At 39.4% G+C, this 23,909-nt stretch overlaps 1 protein-coding gene across 2 annotated transcripts in view; it reads right to left on the bottom strand.

The window, feature by feature from the left end:
• Positions 1 to 356: 356 nt before the first annotated feature.
• LOC127955937 (zinc finger protein 271-like) overlaps positions 357 to 23,909 on the bottom strand; it is a 191,598-nt gene continuing 168,045 nt past the window's right edge. The window contains exons 1-2 of one of the 2 annotated variants that reach the window (XM_052553606.1): positions 17,718 to 18,110; positions 357 to 3,553 (exon numbers count right to left, since the gene is read on the bottom strand). In XM_052553606.1, the coding sequence (XP_052409566.1) occupies positions 1,800 to 3,553; positions 17,718 to 17,901 (1,938 nt within the window). In that variant the 5' untranslated portion in view covers positions 17,902 to 18,110 and the 3' untranslated portion in view covers positions 357 to 1,799. Of the gene's footprint in view, positions 3,554 to 17,717; positions 18,111 to 23,909 lie in introns of those variants that run through there. The other variant, XM_052553608.1, reaches the window with a different exon arrangement.

Here is a 23,909-nt window from a genome sequence, read left to right as displayed (position 1 = left end):
ATTTCGCGACGCTCTCGCTCTGATCAGTGAATCGCTCTGGTCAGTGAAATGTCTGCTCAGCCTCGCTATACGGGAGCACGCACTCTTCCGGCAGAAGTGCCCTTAGGACCCATATAAGGAAATTCCGCTCCATCTAACGTCACACAGAGCCATACTCGAAAAAAACTTTCTGAAACTTGTGACAAACCGGAAGGAGTATTTTGGGAACAGAAATACTCCTTCAAACGTACAACTTAATTTTTGAAACTTTGTCCATGTTTAACATGGGAATCCAACTCTTTAACAGTGTAAAAAACTCAGTATGCATGAAATAGCATTTCACCCCCCCTTTAAGCAATGTAGCCGATCACAGACAATCTGTTGGATTTCTTTAATGTAATGGCCAATAAAATATGTTTTAATTTGTCAGAATTCACTCTGCTGGTTTTTATTAATTGCAGTTTTGCACGCTAGTGAAGCATCTCATGACAAGTGCAGATGCAATGTAAATTACATATTATGGTACTATACAATATTTTGACTTTTTCACTTCTTGTATACCTTTATATTTGTACTGTACACTCTGCTGCTGTATACAAAACCCAAAACAACAAGTAAATCTAGTAAAGTTAATAGGCTTCTGCAAGACGAACACAAACATGTAGTCTGCCATTGTTATTGTTGTTGCTGTTATGTGAAGTAGCAGTGTCTGACTAGGTTAAAGATCTGGGCAATATGGAAAAAATGTTTTTTTTTTTTTTTTTTACATCACGACTCAGAATTTTATCACGATTCTTTATCATGTTGGTTATACTATTTTACATAAGTTGTCTGAGCATAACAGCCAAACCAATTTACCTATTATAAAGAATAAACCTTTCAAGGGATCAAAAAAGGCAAAAGTGGGCAAGGTAACAATCTTTGTCATTTCTTATCTTTGTTATTAAAAAATAAGAATAAAGCTACACATTACAACTACACATAATATACAAATAAAACAAACAAGGGCTTATTTTCAGGTACAACAGGTATATTAAGCAGGAGTATTCAAGAAATTGAATGAACAAATCTAAAAATAAAACACTATCCTTCAAAGAACAGTTCACTCCAAAATAAAAACTGTCGTCTGTCTGTCAATTCTGTCATAGGCGCTTTATTTTTATACCATCATTTACTCACTCAAAAGTTGTTTTACAACCTGAATGAGTTTCTTTCTTCTGCTGAACATGGAAAACCAAACAGTTGCTGGTCCATTGTGACTTTGGACCAACAAATGTTTGGCTACCCACATTCTTCAAAATATCTTCTGTGTTCAACATAAAAAAATGAATAAATACAGGTTTGGGACAACGTGAGTGAGCAAATAATGGCTAAAATAATGATAAATGTTGGTCGATTTTAGAGTGAACTATCCCTAATGACAGTCAACTGCATGTTTAATTGGGTCCCATTAAGACCAGCATGCATCTAATAAACAGGCGTACATCCATTTTTCTCTCAACTGCTTACTTTCATTTTAGACAAACCTCTATTTGTAAATCTTGTGTTTTGACAGTATTAGTGTTCAGGCGCTTTTTTTACAGGCTTTTTTTGTGCACCACGGTGCTCAGAAAAGGCATATGTCAGACCAGCGTGTGAATGAAACATTTAACCAGCAAGGCTTTAAAGCACATGCAAATAATATACTTTGGTGTCTGCGAATAAGTGCAGTGACCCGTGAGAGTAACTCTAAAGCAGAGTTAATAGCAGTTTCAGGCTGCAAAAGTGCTGGATCTGTCTCGAGGACACACCAATATGATACAAAATTTGTACAAAAACAGCTAAAGGCATCTCCGTTTGTTTGGGACCTCACTGTGATAGTTTTTTGTATGCCTCTGTAGAGCAGATAAATGACTGAAGCGCTTTCCACATTCAGTACAGTAATACAGTTTTTCTCCAGTATGGATCCTCTCATGTATTTTCAGGTGTACTGACTGACTGAATCTCTTGTCACAGTGTGAACACTCATAAGGTTTCTCTCCGGTGTGGATCATCTCATGTATTTTCAGATGTATTGACTGACTGTATCTCTTGTCACAGTGTGAACACTCATAAGGTTTTTCTCCAGTGTGCATCCGATTGTGTCTTTTCAGATGTGCTGAATTATTGAATCTCTTGTCACAGTGTGAACACTTGTAAGGTTTCACTCCAGTGTGGGTCCTCTCATGTGTTTTCATATGTGTTGAATGATTGAATCGCTTGTCACAGTGCAAACACTTGTAGGGTTTTTCTCCAGTGTGGATCCTCTCGTGCCGATTTAAACAGGTCATGGAATTAAAAGTTTTTCCACACTCAAAGCACATGTACTCTCTCACACCAGTATGTATTTTCTGATGTTTTTTCAAATTTGAAAAACGTGAAAAACTCTTTCCACACAAATAACATGAATACGGCTTCTCCTTTGTATGAACTGTCAGGTGTTTCTTCAGGTTTGAAGAGCTCAAAAATGTTTCATCACATTGATCTAATGAACACTGTTTCTCTTCAGTGTGGATGTTCATGTGATCCTTAAGATGTGATAAGCGTGTGAAACACTTCTCACACTGATCACAAGTGTACGGTTTAACTCCAGTATGAACTTTCATATGCTCTGTAAGATTTCTTTTTTGTGCGAAATTCTTTCCGCACTGATCACATGTGTATGGTTTCTCTCCAGTGTGGATCCTCTCATGTCTTTTCAGACTTGATGAACTATTGAATCTCTTGTCACAGTGTGAACACTTGTAAGGTTTCTCTTCAGTGTGGATCCTCTCATGTGTTTTCAGGTTTGCTGACCTATTGAATATCTTGTCACAATGTGAACACTTATAAGGTTTCTCTCCAGTGTGGATCATTTCATGTGTTTTTAGATGTGACGACTGTTTGAATCTCTTGTCACAATGTGAACACTTGTAAGGTTTTTCTCCAGTGTGGATCCTCTCATGTGTTTTCAGGTCTGTTGACCTATTGAATCTCTTGTCACAATGTGAACACTTATTTGGGTTCTCTCCAGTGTGGAACATCTCATGTGTTTTTAGGTCTCCTGAATCACTGAATCCCTTGTTGCAGTGTGGACACTTATAAGGTTTCTCTCCAGTGTGGGTCTTCTCATGTGTTTTCAGATGTGCTGACTGAGTGAATCTCTTGTCACAGTGTGAACACTCATAAGGTTTTTCTCCAGTGTGGATCCTCTCGTGCCGTTTTAAACTGCTCGCTGAAGTAAAAGTGTTTTCACACTCAAAGCACATGTACTCTCTCACACCACTATGTATTTTCTTATGTTTTTTCAAATTTGAAAAACGTGAAAAACTCTTTCCACACGAATAACATGAATATGGCTTCTCCTTTGTATGAACTGTCAGATGGCTCTTCAGGTTTGAAGCCCTCAAAAATGTTTTATTACACTGATCACAAGTGTACGGTTTCTTGCTTCTTCTTTTCTTTAAATTTTTCTGTTTGGTTTGAGAGCAACTCAAAGATTTTTCTCCAGTTTTGACATGATTTTTATCCTCAACTTCAATCCATTTTTTGTTCTCCTCACTTTCTTCAATAAACTCTGAAATAAAAGCAAAAACAGTTCACTTGTCAGTAATTTGGAAAAATAAACATGAATATGAAAGTACTTGGTTCCTTCTGATGCAATTTTATAAACTAAACTTCCCTGAACATTATATACACAAACACCATGTGTCTATGAGAACAATTAAAAATGCTTGATCAGGTACAATATTATCTAACATTCATTTTGTTGGAAAAAAAAGTGTCCCCCTATTTTCTGCTCCATTTATATTATTCAACAGCTCTAAAGATTTTGTTATATTACAACAAACGATCTAAAACTACTTGAAACTTTATAACTGTCAGTATTATTAATCTTCTGGGGTTGATCATGTTTTTTTCTTGATGACACAGATAAGAATAAAGAATCATTTGAAACTGCAAAGGGGCTACTTTTATTTGGGTATGGTTATACAACAAAATAATGTGCTTTTGTAAAAAAAAAAAAAAAAAAAAGTTGCACTCTCTGCCATCTTTTACCTCTCTTCACAGACATGTAAATTAAACATCCTGAATCTCAGTGAATACTTGCCTCTCATACGTATTAAATAGATGTATAGGAAGTAGGGCTGTACAATAATTAAATATCAATATATATCGTGATATTTTTTTTTTAATAACGGTTATTATTATTAAAAACATTTTCGATATTTCGAAATAATAATATATATTATAATAATAATATACATAACAGCATTTATCGCTGACTGACGTTAGGCGCGCAGCCATCAGACAGAGCAGAACACCATTGGCTACTTTCGTGATGACGTACACCGCAGAGTCACGCAACCAGTGCTCAGCACAGCAGTAGTAGGCTGATCTCCAACGCTACAAAAATGAGCGCCCCTGAACGCAATACAAATGTGACTGAACGAGCTTCCACAAGTGAGGAGAATTCAGACGAAATGGTTGATAAGAGGGGAAAGACTAATTCAGTGGTATGGAAGTGGTTCGGCTATCTGAGATCTGATAAACTTCAGGTTTCAGCGTGCTGCAAAATGTGCCGGAGAGTAGTGCCGACTAGCAGCGGGAACACATCAAATCTGTTCCACCAACTGAAGCAGTTTCACCCGATAGAACATTCTGAGAGTCAGAAGATGAGGCACCATAAAAGTTTAAGCCAACAACCTGTCCCTCAAACAACACCACCATCATCATCCCCAACACCAGTTGTGTCAAAAGAGAAACCCATGCAGCAAACACAGATCGCTGCATTCATGCCTTATGACAAACAGTCTAAACGTCATAAAGACAATACAAAGGCTGTAACAAACTTCTTGGCTAAGGACATGATGCCGTTTACTACAGTGGAAAACGTGGGCTTCAGGAAAATGATTTCAATCATCGACCCAAGATACGAGCTCCCTGGGCGAAAATATTTTTCACGCGCAGCTATCCCTGCACTTTATGGTGAAGTTAGGGAAAGGGTGGAGGAACAACTGGAGTCAGTGTCATATTTCGCGACCACAGCTGACCTGTGGTCAAGCCGAACCTCAGAACCATACTTGAGCCTGACAGTCCACTTTATTGATCAAGATTGGAAGCTTGTCAGCTTATGCCTTCAGACGGTCTACTTTCCTGAGGATCACACGGGCGAATCAATTGCAGCTGGACTTGCAGATGCGCTCGCCTCCTGGGGACTCCGCGAGGACCGGCACGTCTGCATCACCACAGATAGCGGGACCAATATCATCAAAGTTGCTAAGTTGAAAAGATTGACAATACTACAATGCTTCGGGCATCGACTGAACTCTGCTATTGGTAAGTTATACACAGCAATATAAATGGTAGTGTTATGTTAAAGCTGCATGTAACCTTTTTGGTCAAAAATTTGCAAAATGTATATAATGAGCCAGTACATCATGAATCCAATATCCAAACCGTGTTTGTGTCTTATCCTGAATCACTACGGTACACTATAATAAGTGTTTATATTCAGACTATTTTAAACTACTTCGGCTCGGCTCTGCTGTGGAGTAGCCCAGTACCTGCGTGATTCGTCATAGACATAAACAGAGAGAAGTAGTTCCGGCTACAATGTTCTTCCACAAGATGCATGCAGAGCAGCACACGTTACGGACTGCAGCAGCTTTAATTGATTTTGTTTATATTAAATCATTGTTCTTAATTAGTACTTCGTTGTAACTATAATACTTACCCTGTAGTTGATTAGGTGATTTTATAGGCTATTCCTTTAATCTTTATTCGAGACATATTTGTATGGATTATACATACAGCAATTCTTTCAATTAAATTCAAAGGTGTTTTACTGGCATTGGAACATATGTTTACATATGTGAACATATGAACATTGTTACATATGTTAATTTGCCAAATCAAGTGTGAAGTAAAAAAAAAAAAAAAATATGCAAGCAGAAAAATTTTGCAGTAAGAATAATATGATTAAACGACAAATTGTAGTTAAAATATAAATACAAATTATAAGTATATATTGCTTTTCACTGTCTACAGAGAAAGTTAACCAAGACAAGCGGGTGGACAGAGCAATTGGGGTCAGTAAAAAGGTGGTGGTTGCCTTCTCCTACTCCTAGAAGAAGAAACGGGACCTTGCAGCTGCTCAGGAGGAGTATCACTTGCCAAAGCACAAGCTCATCAGTGAAACACCAACAAGATGGGGCTCCCGTCAACAAATGGTGAAGCAGGTTCTGGAGCAGAAAAGGGCCATCACAGAAGTCCTCTCAAAGGACTAGAAGACCAGGCCGCTGGTTCCTAACTGGCAAGATGTGGATGTTAGAGTCTATAGATGCAGCTCTAAGCCCACTCCTCGAATTCACTGATGCATTGTCTGGTGAATCCTATGTCAGTGTATCATTTCTAAAACCAGTGATGCATCTCTTCAACACCTCCATCTTGAAGGAAGCAGAGGATGACACAGAGCTCACCAGGACCATAAAGACAACAGTGATGGGATACCTACCAAAAATATGATGACCCAGCCATGGATAATCTACTTGGCATGCCTCGTTGACCCAAGATTCAAGCTTCAGTACACTCAGGAGGAGAAGAGAGAATACATCAAAGAGAGAGCTGTGTTGGATATGCTGAAGGGAGAGAGATCTGTTGTGGTCAGGGAAGAGGAGTCCAGAGAAGAAGCCATGAGAGACATTTTTGTACCAACCAAGAAAACAAAGCGTTCTCTGGCTAGCTTTTTTTCAAACTGGCCCACCACTACTACTGACAGCTACTATTGTAGCTGGATTGAGGCAAGCGCTGGGCAACTCAGTTATACAGGCTTCACGAAAAATAAACAAAACAGTGATGTATGATCTGTACTTGTTCATCCAGATCTTTCCTTGCAGTCAACTCCCAAGATGACCCACAGGCAGAGCAAAGCCCGTAGGGCCCAAAATTCAGCTGCACAGTCACCACTGTCATTTTCCCGCACAGGATCCGGCTCGCTTCACCCATCAAGCCGCAGCAACAGACCTTCAGCGAGCCTGGGCCACTCCCCACCTCTCGATGAGGCTCAGCCCTCCACCACGGTTCCAGCGACCGCAGCACCACATGCAGCCGGGCCCAGCGGCCTCCCCACAGCCACTCAGTTTTGTACTCCTGCTGTTCATAACCTTTTTACTTTTCAGTGGCCTCTAGCTCCTGTTGCAGACACTAGCGTGAGGATATTGCCGCTAGCAGCACCGGCCCAACCATGTCAACAACTCTATCCACCAGGTTACAACTCCACCCACTTCCAGTGGCCTGCAGCTTCAGTAGCTCAAACAAGCGCAGGGCCGCCTCCGCTTGCAGCTCAAGCCCATAACTCATCCATTCAAGCCACAGCGGGTCATCCAAGAAAGGTTATACCTTTCCCAGCTCTCTAATGCAAACTAAATCACCATATTCTCTCTTCACAGCAACTCTGATGCCCGTTCCGTCCAACGCAGTCACCATGGAACCACCAACATCTATCCTAATGTATGTGCGCACAGATCCTCTCAGGTGCGGATGTAGACCTTTCCTCTCTTCTCTCTCTCTAGTCTCCTCAGCAGAACCAGACCACCAAATAGATTGTGGTGATTTCTCAGTTACCCTGAAAAACACAAACACTCACTCATCTCGTGTTCTTTCATTTTCAGAATTTTCAATAGCTTAGAAAATAGAATTTTCAGAGTGCGCTGCCGTTTTATGCACATCTGTAACTTCTGTGGTGGCACTCATGCCCACGTTGTACGTCCAGTATAGACCCTTTTACAGTTGGTAAACAATGTGATGTATTTGTGTGGGCGGGGCTTAGCTGGAGGCAGAAAGATTCCCCTCAACACTTGAACAAATGGTAGTTAGCGAGTTTTCTTAGCTTGTTTTTTTAACAATGGCTGGATAAAATCTGAATATATCTGCTTTATCTGAATACTTAAGGTCACTCACTGTCCGGGACCGCGATAGTTATTTGAAAAAGTTAACTTTAACGGACGGAAACAGATTGGTCGACCCGTACACAATCACTCATTGGATGGACGATCTGACAGGATTAACGTTACCTCCGATTGAGTGGCCTGACATCTACATTTACCTGATAAGAGAAACCGAGCGTATAAATCCTTAGACGCGTAAACTACGTACTGAATGGTCACGTACAAGACTTAAAATACAAAGATATAACAGACGAATTTTGTGTTGTACGATCCGAAGTTCTGCCTAGTCAGTGTCAAGGACAGAAGACGACCATGTATCAGGCTTGGGTCATTGTAAACAGAGGAAACAACTACATCTTGACGGCGAACTGCACTTGCATGGCTGGTTGAGTAGCTAATATCAGATTAGAAAGATCACATTTCATATTGAATTAAAATGGAAAAAGCACTTTTGTTGTTAACAGTTATGCTATCTAACATGATGTTGTGTTAGTGATGTTGTTGTGTTAGCTATGATATGAGATGAGCAACAAGATATCAATTAGTTTCATTTTTTAATTTCAAATTGCCTGTTCTCCGTCGATTCTGGCAACCAACAACACAACAAGATGATATTTTAAGCTCCTTGTGTAGCCGATCCTGTGTTGGTTTGTATTAGCCGCCTCCAGTTTTCTGTTTGTTTTGCCTCCAGCTAGCGCCATGACGTACCTGTGACGTCCGCGCAAAAGGGGTCTATACAAATCTGAGTATAAAAAAAATCCAAAAATTATTATTTGGTAACTCCTGTAAATATTTTTCGAATGCACTTCAAACTAGCTTATCAACCGGATGCTGAATTTACCAATTATCTGCTGTCAAGCCTAAAAGATGGCTTTAAACTCGGCTTTGAATGCCCACTCTCCCAAAACATCACATGTAATAATCTTCAATCCACCCTCATAGAAGCTGAAGTTGTAAACAAATTGATAAAAAAAGAAGTTGAGTCAAGCTTCATGATCGACCTGTTTGACAATCCTCCATTTAATCGGTTTTGTATTAGCCCCACTGGAGTGGCTACAATAAAATTCTCGGGTAAAGAAAATAAAAATAATCGACCTGTCATCCCCGAACAATTCCCCATTCCCAAGCATGAACAGCTTGATCACTCTCGATGAATTTTCGCTTAAATACACCGACATAGACCAAGGTATCAACATGATCAAAATCGCAGGTCGGGGCGCTTGGCTTGCAAAAATTGACATTTCATCTGCTTTCAAAGTAATGCCCATCCTTCCAGATTCATGGCACATATTTGGAGTTCGCTGGCCCAGGAAATATTATTTCGCAGTGCGTTTAACTTTCGGATGCAAAAGCATCCCTAAAATTTTCAACATGCTATCAGAAGCCGTCTGCTGGATTTTGTCTAACAACTACACCATTCCCCACCTCATTCACCTGCTGGATGATTTTTTTAAAAGCTCGCCTCCCAATTCCATCCCAGCCACACACATCCTTACAGTCCAAAACGTTTTTTCTGAGCTAGGAATTCCTATCACAGAGTGAAAAAAAACATGGGACCTGCAACATCCATTGAGTTCCTAGGAATTGATTTGGATTCAGACAAATTCCAAGCATTCCTGCCCAAAGAGAAAATTGAACGAATAATTCTCATCTCTTCTATTCTCCTTGAAAACTCAAATTGTTCAAAACACGAACTCCTATCTCTGCTCGGACATTTAAACTTCGCAATGCTCATCATTCCGCAGAGCTGCCCCTTCATATCACATTTCCTTTCACTCGCATCCTCAGTCCATTTGCTAGAGGACCTCATTTCCATAACTCAAGCATGTCACAACAAACTCAGGCTATTGGTTAACATTTTTAAACCAGTGGAATGGCCTATCCTTTCTCTATAACAACCTTGTTTCATCCTGACCGATATCCAAACGCTTACAGCCGCTTCCCCCTCAATCGGTTTCGGGGGATTTTTTCAAGAAAGAATGGTGGAAAGAATGGGCCGCTAGTAGCATTTTAGTGCATTGCGACAACGATGCAACAGAGCCATTCACCTGCTCTGATGCCACTCTTAAGGCATCTCACCTGGATTTCAGCTTGCAACCAATTTATCATAATTGCTAAACACATCCCGAGTCAGAAAACAAAATCGCTGACTCCCTGTCTTCTGTTTCAGACATTCAGGACGCTGTCTCAAGAGGCGAATCAATTCCCAACTCCAGTACCTTGCTATTCAGAACTAATATTCCCATAACCCACCGTTAAAACCCCTGCTTGATGCATAACTCGACACTATCCTCCATGCAGTTTCTCCCAGGACCCTCCAAATCCTAAGTGACTGCTATGAGATGTTTTAAAACATTCGATGTCTCTTATAACATGCCTTTGTCAGATTTTTCTCTTCTTTCAGTCACCTCTTTCATTTCCTACCTCAAATAGCAAATAGAGTACGGTTATTATAGCACAGTTCCCACCCAGACCACAAAAATTTCACACCCTGGCTACAGCCGTGGTGCCTTCCATTGCCCCAATGTGTTTCTCCTTTGCAGTCTACTTAGCCCTCTCCTGTACTCCCTATTCACCCATGACTGTGTTCCTGTTTATGGCTCCAAAACCATAATCAAATTTGCAGATGACACCACGGTGGTAGGTCTGAACAAGGATAACGATGAGTCCGCCTACAGGGATGAGATCCAGCACCTGGCTGTGTGGTGTGCCACCAACAACCAAAAAGACTAAGGAGATCATTGTGGACTTCAGGTGGACTAGGAATCATGCACACACAGCCATCTACATCACTGGTGATAGTGGAGCGTTTCGATTTTCAAGTACCTTGGCATCCACATCTCTGATGACCTCACCTGGTCCCTAAACACCTCCAGCCTGGTCAAAAAGGCACAGCAGCGCCTTTACTTCTTATGGAGCCTTAAGAAAGTTCACCTCAGTCCCAGGATCCTTGCTGAATTCTACCGCTGTACCATTGAGAGCATACTCACAAACTGCATCTCAGTGTGGTACAGCAATTGCTCCACATCTGACCGCAAAGCACTGCAGCGGGTGGTGAAAACTGCTCAACGGATCACCGGCACACAGTTAACTTCCATCAAGAACATTTATTACAAGCGCTGTCTGGGCAGGAAGAAACATCATCAAGGATGCCTCTCACCCTAACCATAGACTCTTCACCCTCCTTCCATCCGGCAGGCGTTACAGAAGCCTACGCTCTCGAAGTACTAGGCTCAGGAAGAGCTTCCTCCCCGAGGCTGTGACACTTCTGAACGCCACACCACCAATCTAACCTGCACCAGCTTTCTTACTGCACTGGTCACAGTACTTTACATACATGTATTGCACTATTCATATTTTGCACAGACTGCACATGGTTAAAGCTATTACACTATAAACCAAGTTGTTACTGTGCAAGCACAGTAAACTATTTCTACAAAAATATCATTGCACTACTGTTTTTTTGCATTTAATACATTGTTCAACAATACTTTTGCACACTCATCCAACTGTATTTATTACCACTGTTCTCACGTTCCTGCTATTCATAATGTATATATAATCCTTCATTGCTCTGTTCATAATGTACCCTACATTGCATTCATACTTATATTCTGTATATACTCTGATCAATATTATTTGTAGCAACTCCACTGTACATTCTGTATACCATAACTTTACTGACTCTGCACTTTTATGTATATAAAACACTATTCTTGCACTTCTGGTTAGATGCTAAATGCATTTCATTAGCTCTGTACTTGTACTCTTCATAATGACAAAAGTTGAATCTAATCTAATCTAATAATGAGCTGCATAATGAGCCTCTCAGTCAGCTGTGTGTCACTGAGAGGGAAGAATGTGGGGACAAAATAAAAGTATATAATTTTATGCTTGTAGTTTATTTAGAATATATTTACTTATCGCACAACATAATTTAATATCCACTTGGGAGTGCAGTTAAACAGTTTATTAGGAACAATTTTTTTTGCATCATTACTCCAGTCAATCCTTCAGAAATCCTTTTAACAATCGGATAAAAAAAAAAAAAAAAACTTTTGTTATTATTATCATTAAGTTGAAAAGAGCTGAGAATATTTTTGGGGGTTTCTTTTTTTTTGGGGGGGGGGGGGTAAATTGAAAAAAAACGCATTATTACATTTGTTACAGTTACATTTATTTTTTATGTTTATATTATTTACATCAAGCTTTTGAATGGTATAGTAGTGTATATTGTTATTGAAACTTCAAAATATTTCACTTTATTATACTTTTATTCAGAAATTATAGTTTGGAAAACGTATTTGGCAAAAGTCTAACTAGTAAAATGTTTTCACGTTATGTGAAAACTAGTACAAGTATATAAATAAATAAAAAGAGACTTACTCATGTTTATGATCTCTGCTGAATAAAGTGCTTCATTCTTTTTTTCTGAGGAAATCCATTTCTCAAATCCTCAAGCACATCACATCTTTTTGGGGTGATTTATGTCTTATTCCTCTCATCGCGAAGCAAACAGTAAAATAAAAAAACTTGAAGAACAGTCTCACTGCGTTGTCTTCTGTTGTGTGGCCGTATTCAAGCCGCGCACATCAGTGAAACATATAATCTCAGTAGGGATTTCAGCACGGGGGCATCACACTCTCAGCAGACCACCAACCTATCAAACTCACCTCTACAGATGTCCACACTGCACTGAGCCAGATCAACGCATGCAAGGCTGCTGGCCCGGACTGCATTCCTGGATGTGTGCTTAAGCCATGTGCTGAGCAGCTTGCAGGTGTCTGCACAGACATTTTCAACCTGTCCCTCACCCAAGCAACTGTGCCAACATGTTTAAAATCCACATCCATTGTGCCAGTGCCAAAACAATCCTCCTTGATGTGCCTGAATGACTACTGCCCCGTCGCACGTACACCTATGGTTATGAAGTGCTTTGAGGGACTGATCTTAGCACACCTCAAGGACTGTCTTCCCACCCACACTGATCTTAACTGTAGGAGCACAGAGGATGCAGTATGCACAGTGCTGCACTTGGTACTCACACATTTAGACAATAACAAAACCTCAACCTGGACATTAAAGGTCCCATTTTTCTTGCTTTTTTTAAAGCTTTGATTGTGTTTACAGTGTGCAATATAACGTGTTCATGTTTCGCCTGTAAAAAAAAAAAAAATAACAGTATTTTTCACACAATTCACCTATCTGTATACCGCTGTTTTCACTGTCATAAAAATGGGCTGATGACTTCCTTGTTATATAAAGTCCCTCCTTCAGAAATACGTAACGAGCTCTGATTGTGCCAGCGGTTCCTGTGTTGTGATTCAACACCAGCTTAGAGCAGACTGACCTCCTTGTAACGCGATTGTACTAGTTTTGAGAAGCAAGTGGGCAGGAGCATGTGCTGGAGATGTACTTATAATCACAGGAGCGTTTTTACTGACGAGATGCGCATGACAATCGCATTCGATTTATTTGCACAGCCCTAACATCTAGTTAACAAAGCTAAACAGTGTTGCCCTTTGTATAATAAGTTACAGAAACTGTTAAACGCACCAACTTAATAAAAAACACTTACCGGTTGTGGTCCATAAACAACGCCTTCTCCAGACAAAGAAGGAACTGCTCCATCTTTCAAGAATAATCTTTGTGCGAATCCGGCATTAAACTGATTGAGATCGAGGAAGCTGGCTGTCCTCAGCAAAATGTGCTGCACATAGTTTTACATGTGGATTAAAATTTTCTGGAACCGAGTTAAACATAAATTGTAACCATTAATCTTTAAGTACAGCGTCCCTGGGAAGCCCAAACAAAGATGATTGGACTCCGAGATGAAAATAACAGCGTTTCGACGACATGGCGACAAACACAAATCTTCTTCTCCGTCGGAGCACAACAAGACCACGCCTGCTTTTTTGTGTATTCATGTGGGTGGAGGTTAGTCAAAAAACGGTTTTAGTGACGTCATTACTGCAGGAACTAGAGGGATGTAGTCCAAACGTGTGGTTCGTTGTAGGGGAATTCTGTTAAATAAAATATCTCGCTTAGCATTGAACTTTGAGCTTTAGAATTATTAGATATTATTTATACTATCTAATAATACAACATTACACACTGACTAAAGTTTAAAACATGGGATCACGAAGAACGGGACCTTTAACACCTACCTCTGTAACTGGACTATGGACTTTCTGACCAACAGACTTCAGGATGTAAGGTTGGGCCACACTTGCACCTCTACCATCACACTAAACACTGGCGTACCACAGGGCTGTGTGCTGAGCCCATTCCTCTACTCCCTCTACACCCACGACTGCAAGCCTATGCATGGATCCAACTCCATCATTAAGTTTGCTGATGACACCACGGTGATTGGCCTCAACAGAGACAATAGCCGCATTTCCACTGTCAAGCTTAAACTGGGTGTGCTAGTGCGTGACAGGGCCAGTCGCGTTTCCACGGTCACTTCTGGGGCTTGATCGTGCCTCGTTGGGGCTTCCGCGAGGCCAACGGCCAGGGTGAAAACCTTGGGCCAAAGTGGGCCAGCTGGAGCTAGAGGAGGGGTTATTAACAAAAGCGGAGTTTCTCCGCGTCTGGAGAGCGTCAGCGCTGCAGGTCATTTCAGAAAGATAAAAGCTTTAATACCAGTATTAAAGACTTTTTTAAATGAGTTGAGCTCAAAACTCACTTTCAGTCAGCAGCGGGTGTTTGAAAAAACTTGATCAGATGTGGATTATAAGCAATGCAAATGTCTGTGCACGCTAGGCATTAACATTACCATAGTAAACATGGTAAATATGACCGCCTGAAGAAATCAGATGTCAGGTTCTTGTACTCTATCACAATCGTGTATTTATTTAGTAATTTACATGATCTTTTATAAGTGTCGTCAAGAGATTAGCTCCACGTAGCTTATCATAAACATATAATAATGTTCTAAATATGGTGTGTAGGCGACTGTGGCTACAAATAAACAGAAAGACTCTAAAAAGGCTATTTTCATAAGTATTAAAAATAAATAAAATTTGTGTGATTCATTTTGAGTCCTGATAAATTAGTCCATTATGCTCAATGTATCACGTATTCTATAGTAAAACATTGATGCTTTTGAATTTACCGATGCATGCAAACAAATGGCCGCTTTTATCATGTTCATTTTGTGATCGCGCTAATTCCAGTGATTTTATTTCTGACAACAACCTGCTCCTCAACACCACTAAGAAAAAGGAGCTCATTGTGGACTTTAGGAAGTAGAAAGGAAGCAAACATCACACCATTTCACATCAACCGGATGGTTGTTGAAAGTGTCTCCAGCTTCAAGTTCCTGGGAACCACCATCTCGGAAGATCTGTCCTGGACCAAAAACACCTCCAGCCTGGTCAAGTAGCCTCACCAGCCCTTTCTTCCCTTAGGACACTGAAAAAGTTTGTTTGTACAGACGTCTTTTGTGTATGGTCTTGGTAGTTTTTACGCGGCTTTTAAATTTTTTTTTATAGTGTTCATATTGATATCGGAATTATATTGTATAAACCAAAATGAAGAAATATATTGTGACATCAATTTTGGCCATATCGTCCAGTCCTCCTTTCAAACTAAATTAACAGAAATCAAACTCATTTGACGTGCACACTGCATGAATATAGTTTCCCACTGCTGTCACACACTGTTTTAAAAAGCAGACGTGATATTTATCTACTTTCGGGGTCTACGTAGGCAACAACCAGCACATGAACCATTGTGCAGTACTGCTTTCTTTAAAAAACATATGAAAAGTGCCCCTTCCGATACCCAAAACCAGTCGTTTGTTTGATGAGAGTCTTAAACAAGCACTATTATGATCAGATTAGTAGGGTCCATGTTAACGCAGTTAAAGAGCCAAACAGATGGGAACTCAAAAATTTCCTGTATTACAGTGTATGATGTAACTGTCCATCAGTGTAAACAATGTGCAAAGTAATTAAACCAAAAAGTACACGATTTATAAAGTTATTGGCTTCTAAAGTAAGGAGTCGACTCTGAATCGCTGAAACGAGTCGTTATAGATTTAAAATCTTTTGCCCAGCTCTATGTACGTCACTAGAACTCTTTGCATAATAACCTCCGCCTACCGTCAGTATGTCGCGCTAGCACCCTCTGGAGTCGATTAACGCGGATACGGGTTATGGGTCATTTTCCCCTGATAACCCCGAAAAGAACTTAAATTACACTTTAAGTTTTAATCATACAGATAAGAGCAATACATCAATCAAAACTGTAAAGGGTCTAATTTTTTTTTGTATACAGACATAACTTTGTGCACTTATAAAATAAAGATAAACAAGGTGTGCTGTCTGTAGCCTTTGTCTGCGCTGATCTTCATTTACAAACACGTCATTTAAATGAAGTGTAACTCTGTGAATACTAAACGAAAAGCTGCCGAAAACAGATATTCTGTGATAAAGTAAACCATATGAAAACAACGCGATGTCTATTTTTCATGTCTCCCTTCATTTTATCTAATGTGACCACGCCCCCGCGCTTAACGCTCTATTCAGATTCAAACTGAAGCCCGCGGCTTGATTACACCCACACAGAAGAAAAAGCAGCGAGACTGTTCTTCAAGTTTTTTATTTTACTGTTTGCTTCGCAATGAGAGGAATAAGACATAATTCACCCCAAAAAGATGCTAACGCATTGTTTACCGTGAAGTTGTGTGCAGAACAACCAATCAAAACAATGCCAGTTGACCAATCAGAACACAGTATTCTACCGAAAGGTGGGGTTTAAGGAAACTGATTCTTTTGAACAGCTTCGCGCGAACCATTTGGGGATCTCTGAGAATTGAGGTAATTTTAAAATGATATTTTGACAAAATGACAATGTTTCTTAACCTTGGATGGATTTAAACCTGTTGTACAGGAATTTTCATCTTACTGGCTCTTAAATGTATCGTCATGAGCCACAGGATTTAATTTGCGTTTCTATGTAACATTATTTCCATGACTTCCATTTTTTATGTTTTATTGGTTTGTTTTTTTAATTAGATTTTTTGCGTGTTACTTAGCTCAACGTGGACTAGTTGCCATGCACTTAAATGACACTTCCCTATGAATATATATAACTGATCAAACTGAATGCTTTGTTGCTTATTTATTTTTTTGGATTTTACAAATGTACAATATTTTTTTATAAAACATGATGTGAGCTTAATGGATACAGGGGTGTGCTTAAAAGGTACAAAATGTACCATTAATCACAGCTGGACTTTTTTTGCATTTAATGGTGTATATCTCAATTGAAATCTGTTGTATTGTTATAAATTGTGCTCTGAAAATGTCTTAATCTATATTTTGGTGATCTTAATAGGTATGTTTACTCTACTTTTATATTGCAATAATTTCACATTCTATATTCAAATCATACCAACAATACACACACACCTCTATCTTCAAGTAAACCACTCTAGAAAGCTTTGGAGATATGGTCATGATCGAGCAGCCCAAGCAAAAACTCTAGTCTACGACATCCAGCTCTCAAACGTGTGAACAAAAGAGTGTTTTATGTTCTTATTTAATGACTTAAAAGTTTTATATTTTATTATTAATTTCTCAAAAACACATGAAGGCTACATTCATGCTACTCCCACATTATTGTAGCACAGTTTCTGCTGATTAGAGTGTAATCAAACTTCAGTCATTAATATGTTTTTAAGATAATGAAAAAGCACAAACTTCTCTAGGTCCCTAAAACCCCCTCAGACCCAGAGGTTTAATGATTCTTAAGACTAATGTACCAATATGAATAAAAACCAACCTCCTTGTTCCTCGTGTTTTATTTCCCAGGTTACTGGTTCCTCTTCTTTTATTTTCCAGGTTTCTGGTTCCTCTTCTTTTATTATCAACGTTTCTGATTCCTCTTGTTTTATTTTCCAGGTTTCTGGTTCCTCTTGTTTTATTTGACTCGTGTTCTCCTCAGTCTCCTCTTTGACAAACTCCATCTTCACAGCAGCAGATCTCAGTTCAGATGATACTCCTCCAGATATCCCTGATTGCTTCAGCACTTACACACGACTGTGAGAATATTACAGATCACGGACCTGATTAAAAAACTGCCCTTTTTATTTACAGAAATACATTTTTTAACAGTTTGTATTAAACCAGCACCACAACAAAACAACAGACAGCGCTGTGCAACTAATCTTCTTCCTCTGAGGCTTGATGGTGTTTGACAAACAAATGAAAGTGTTTTAGCGCCACACGCTGGACTGGAGGGAGAGAAGCGGCGAGAGGAGGGAAATTAAACGGGGAAAATTACTTTTGTTTTATACTATTACAGTTGAGACTCCGTCTGGATTTATGAGGGATCAACATATAATTAATAATATTAGATTCATTTTAAACTTATTGGATTATATTGTTTGGCTTGAACATAATACTTGTATTCTTTTCCTGCATTTTTCTAAAGCTTTTGATTCAGCTGGCCATAAATTCACATTTAAATCAGTGGAAAAGTTTGATTGTGGTGAATATTTTTGTATGGCAGTAAGAACTATGTAAGCAAAATTAGATTTTACTTGTCACATGATATTAGGCAAGTGTGTCCATTATCGCCTAATTTATTTTGTCTAGTTTCCCTGATATTTTCTTCTTATATTTCTATTTGTTGTCTTCATTGGTATCTCTATTACTGACAAACAGTCACAGCGTTTTTTTTTTTTTTTTTTTTTTTGCTAGATGCTAACCAAGTTCCTTCAGCACTAAAGTATATCCAGCAAATGTCCAAAGCATCAAGTCTGTTCTTGAACCTCTCAAAGTGAAATTTGAAGAGATCTGTAATATTCAAATCAAAGATCATGTATCTTAACTTAAAGGGGGGGTGAAATGCTCATTTTCACTCAATATCCTGTTAATCTTGAGTACCTATAGAGTAGTACTGCATCCTTCATAACTCCAAAAAGTATTTAGTTTTATTATATTCATAAGAGAAAGATTTTTCCGATTTTTCCCGGAAAAACACGACCGACTGGAGGCATGACGTGTGGGCGGAGCTAAAGAATCACGAGCGCCAGTAGGCTTTTGCGTTGAGAGCATGTGGAAACTGTGACAGCTGTGAAGGCTGAAACTGAACGAGAGCAGCAGCAGCAACGACTCGCTCTGAGCGGGGCTTGAACCCGGGTCTTCGGCAGGGGAGGCGGACGCACTAACAAGGAGGCAGAGATATTTTAAGCAGTTTTACTCACCGCCTGTGGTTCCAACAAACAATCGTGACCCTTTTTCGTTGGGATTGCATCATCCTTAAGAAATAAACGATACGCAAATCCGTCGTCAAACTGGGCTTTGTTTGTAAAACAAGCATTTTAGAAATGCAGGGAACAAACACAAACACTTGCACAACTCCGTTGATGCTCTGTAAAAATAAACTCCATCCACTGGTACCTTAATGCTGTTTTTTCTTTTGTAATCTCTGCAGGGTTGTCTTGCCCTGGCAACCAAAAACACACTCCTTTTGTGACATTTCACGATGCTCTCGCTCTGATCTCTCTGCTCTGCTATACGGGAGCACGCGCTCTTCCGGGAGAAGTTCCTCAGGACCCATATAAGGAAATTCCGCTCCATCTAACGTCACACAGAGCCATACTCGAAAAAAACTTTCGTAAACTTGTGACAAACCGGAAGGAGTATTTTTGGAACAGAAATACTCCTTCAAACGTACAACTTAATTTCTGAAACGGTCCATGTTTAGCATGGGAATCCAACTCTTTAACAGTGTAAAAAAAACTCAGTATGCATGAAATAGCATTTCACCCCCCCTTTAAGGTGTTCTTAAAAACTAAATATGATCTCTCACTGAATGGAAGAATCTTACTAGCGAAAGCTGAAGTTTTGTCAAGGTTAACTTATGCCACTCTCTCTGAGTATTGACAAAGCCATTTTTAAAATAATTTGTACGGTGCTTCTCAACTTTGTTTGGAAGAATAAAAATAATTGTATTAGAAAATCTGTACTTATGGACACCACTCAGAAAGGGGGATAAAACTTCATTGATTTGACCACTTTTAAAATTTCAAACAGAACTCAAAAATGGACTGGACAAAATTATCGGCACCTTTTCAAGCATATGATGCTCCTGTAATTTGTATTTAGAGGTGTGGGCAATAGAATAGCTGGTATAATAAATTCAATTTCAGTGAAAATGTTGCAAAATTAATACATTATTAACCAAAGACGATTTGGCAATAACCCACATAGCAAATATCTTCAGGCCCAGATACAAGTCACACAATAGGCTTGTTTGAGATCAGCAAAATCTGCACAGAACCGATCACCGGTGATCAGCGTGAGATGCATGCCAGTTAGAAATGTGTACGAGTGCAGTCAGCCTTGCTCTGATGTCATGCTGACATTTGTCAAAAATCGCATCGGATTCTGCAGTCGGGAGCATTTGCTCTCCACCAACTGTGCTGATCAAAAGAACGATGGGAAACAACTTGCTGACGACACAGCTTAATGATCATTGGTTTAAACAAAGGTGATGTAATGTTTTCTTTTAAAATGTTTGATTTTAAAACTCTAATATCATGTTTTGTGTGTTTATGTTATGTGTGAATATTCCCAAACTATCTGAAAGTGAGATCTCTTTGGGTTATGCAATTTAATTTTTATAAAAAAATTAAAAAATAAAATAAAAACACATATGTCTGTTTTAAAGAAAAAAATATTGATAATCACATCTTTGGTATGTAATTAAATGGGTGTCTTGTTCATTTTATTTATTTTCATATAAAAGCAACAGAACTTGAATTACATCCAGTTTATTAGCAACACTGTGCACTAGCGTGAATCCCGCGATAGCCATCTTTGATCTAACAGGTGTCAGATCCACAACGAGAAGAGAGATCTGTCCGGCTTGCCTGCACTTTGTTCACTCCTCCTCTCACTGCAGCCACCTACTCTCACATACATTTCAGGCGAGGCAAGGTGCATCTTAAAAAAGCCTAATGAATTTTCCCTCGGCCCAAGTACCGTAAAGAATGACGGCCCGGAAGTGGCTCAGAACTGGATTAAAGACTAGGGCCACACATGGGCCATAACCGGCCTGAATTTCAGCCAGTTAATCAGCCTTAGCTAGCCCTGATCTATGCCAAAACAGGTTTTATTATTGGTGCCAATTCTCAGCCTTTAGTAAACCAGAATCCCCAAATCTGAGCCACAACGGAGCCTTATATAGCCCAGACCTGACCCAGACAGCAAGCAGTGTGGGCCCAGATCCGGCCCGAATGGATTTCATGCGGGCCTGATGTGGGCCGGATCTGGGCCAACACTATATTGCTGTATGGGAATTTTAATATTTCATATTATTATTTGTATATTACTATGATCACAATTATTAATTTTCTGACATGCTTTAATGTAGACACAAACTATGCCAATAGAGTACATTAAACTAAATAGAAAATCAGACCTAAAACCCACACATCATGTAAATGTGCAATAAAAAAATCATAATGAATATGCAGTGTATTTTAAAGCTCAGCTAAGCAATCCAGAGGTGACAGTGGAACCCAAACTTCAGTAAGGGACTGAAACACCTTGGGATAAACCAGGAGCAGACAACTCTGCTCTCTTCTGGTTAAATGAACAAAGATGGGGTGATTATGGTTTCAGGCGGCATCACTAGTGAGACTGTGAGTTGATGACATTCAGAATATTTCATTCAGCTCCTACTGCTGGAAAATCAGGATATGTCACGCTGTTATTTGGTCAGAGAAGTTGTAGTCTGTCCAGCAGCGCTGCTTTTTAACCAGTAGTGGACTGTAAGCATGATGAAACTGCATTGTGGTCCTAGCAGCTCCTGGCCTGACACATTCACTGATGGCCGTGGAGTCTGTGAAGAGGACTTGTCTGTTTCTCATGGTCATTTCTGAGGTTCTGTGCTGTTGTTCACTGAGATTCAGGGCTGTGTTGTGGTCGTCTCAGGGTGCATGTTCCACCATCTGGTCTGCATATGGATCAAATCCAGCTAACTATGATAACTTTGGGACAAGAGGGAGACAGAAACCCTTAAATAAATAACAAGTATCGGTGTTGACTTTTTCTCACAGCCCCGTAATCACAAAAGCACATTTTCATACAAAATTGAATGATATCTCATAGCAAAGATTACAGTTAAATGTAGGATGTAAAGGTAGGTCTGTAAAGTGTTGCCAACTTAATGAATTTGTCGCTAATTAAGAAAGTCTAAGTTTTGAATGTAGAAAGTACCGTATTAGATGAGTGTTAAAAGTATTTGTGCAGTGAATATCATAAAATCAGTCAAGACATCAGCAAAACTTAATTATTGCACACACAGCATATATATATATATATATATATATATATATATATATATATATATATATATATTTTTTTTTTTTTTTTTTTTTTTTTTTTTACAGATTGAGAGAAAGACATTTGCAGTGATTGAAATTGTAAATTATACTTTGATTTCATTTTAATAAGAAATAATTGAAGTCACATAAATGACTGTTTACCCAACTCACTTATATTACACTTATAATTATATTTTACACTTATATTTTTCAACTTCTCTGGGAGATAATGCATTTCGGTGACACCTGTAGTTGTCCATGCGATGTCTTCGGGATGGAACAAAATGCATGGGTAAATTAGCAGAATAAAGCATCAGCTACTTTGCAGTCGGCTAGCCTTTTTATCCGCTCATACCAAGTCCTTGAAAATCAAATACTTGTTTGATCTTTAATTGCCGATTTATCCTTATTGCTACGATGAATGAATGGTATTTCTTTCCAGGATAGAATTAATCTTTCTCATTTCTCCACGACCCCGACGGCATATATCAAGGAGTTTACGAACCCTGTAAACTGCAGCTCCCTCGACACGAACGGAAGAAAGAGTAGGGCAAAGAGAAGCATGCATGACAGGCTTGATGCATGAAACGTGGAAGACCGGGTGGATGCGACGTAGGTTAGGGGATAGTTTGAGTCTGACAGTAACTGGGTTGATAATCTTAACGTTCTGAAATGGACCGATAAGTCGGGGAGCCAATTTGCAGGAGACAGATTGGAGTGGCAGGTTGAGGGTAGAAAGCCACACTCTCTGACCACAAATATATCTCTGACTCTTGACATGACGCTTGTTAGCGGCACTTTGTGTACAAACCTTAGTATGACAGAGAGCTGACCTTACCCTTCTCCAAGCACATTTACAACGCTGCATAAAGGCAATGTGTGACCAAGGACGTGACTGGATGGGGAGAGGTCTGAGAAGACCTGCTGGAGGGGAGTTACTCAACAAGAGTCAATAAAGCGAAGCGTTGGCCACCAAAAGCGTTGGCGAATACTAGCGGGAGTACCCCTAACGCCGGGATGGGCAGTCAACATTGGACACGTGACCCCACTGAAGGACCGCTAAATGTGCAGAAACGGGAACAAAAATGCAATTCTTGAGAGTGGTGTAGCAGAAATGAGTCGAATCAGACAAATCAAAGAGTCCATCAGAGCTGTGTGCATTGAAACATGAGCTGAATTCCTCAGGAAGTCATAAATCAGTTCTAGTGCCACAAGAACCAAGCAAGATAACCAACCAACCAACTTGTTCACACAACAGCTTTCAACATTAACACCAATAGAACAATTATTAACAATTTTAATTCGAAGAAGAGATATTAAAATCAAATTTATTGTTCGTGATTGAAATGCAACGCTGGACATCACATGTAAACCCAGGAGATCAAGTTAAATACTTGCATTGACTTCCCCCCACCCAGAAGAACCAGACTGAAATTCCTAAGGGGGAAGGGCTTTAAACCTTTGTCTTCACAGAAAAGTCCTTTGCCAGAGAATGGCAAAGAAACCCTTTTTATACATTATATATGGACCAGAATGAATTCAAAAAAGACTTATGAATGAATCATTCCATTGCTTAACTCCATATTCATTTACGTGTAACCCACACATTTGACTATCATGTTTAATCACTTATTGTG

Source organism: Carassius gibelio, chromosome B4 (genome assembly GCF_023724105.1).
Source record: "Carassius gibelio isolate Cgi1373 ecotype wild population from Czech Republic chromosome B4, carGib1.2-hapl.c, whole genome shotgun sequence".
In the NCBI taxonomy this organism is placed as follows: domain Eukaryota; kingdom Metazoa; phylum Chordata; class Actinopteri; order Cypriniformes; family Cyprinidae; genus Carassius; species Carassius gibelio.
Note: the sequence above shows the minus strand (reverse complement) of the source record. Positions and strands in the feature narration are given on the sequence as shown.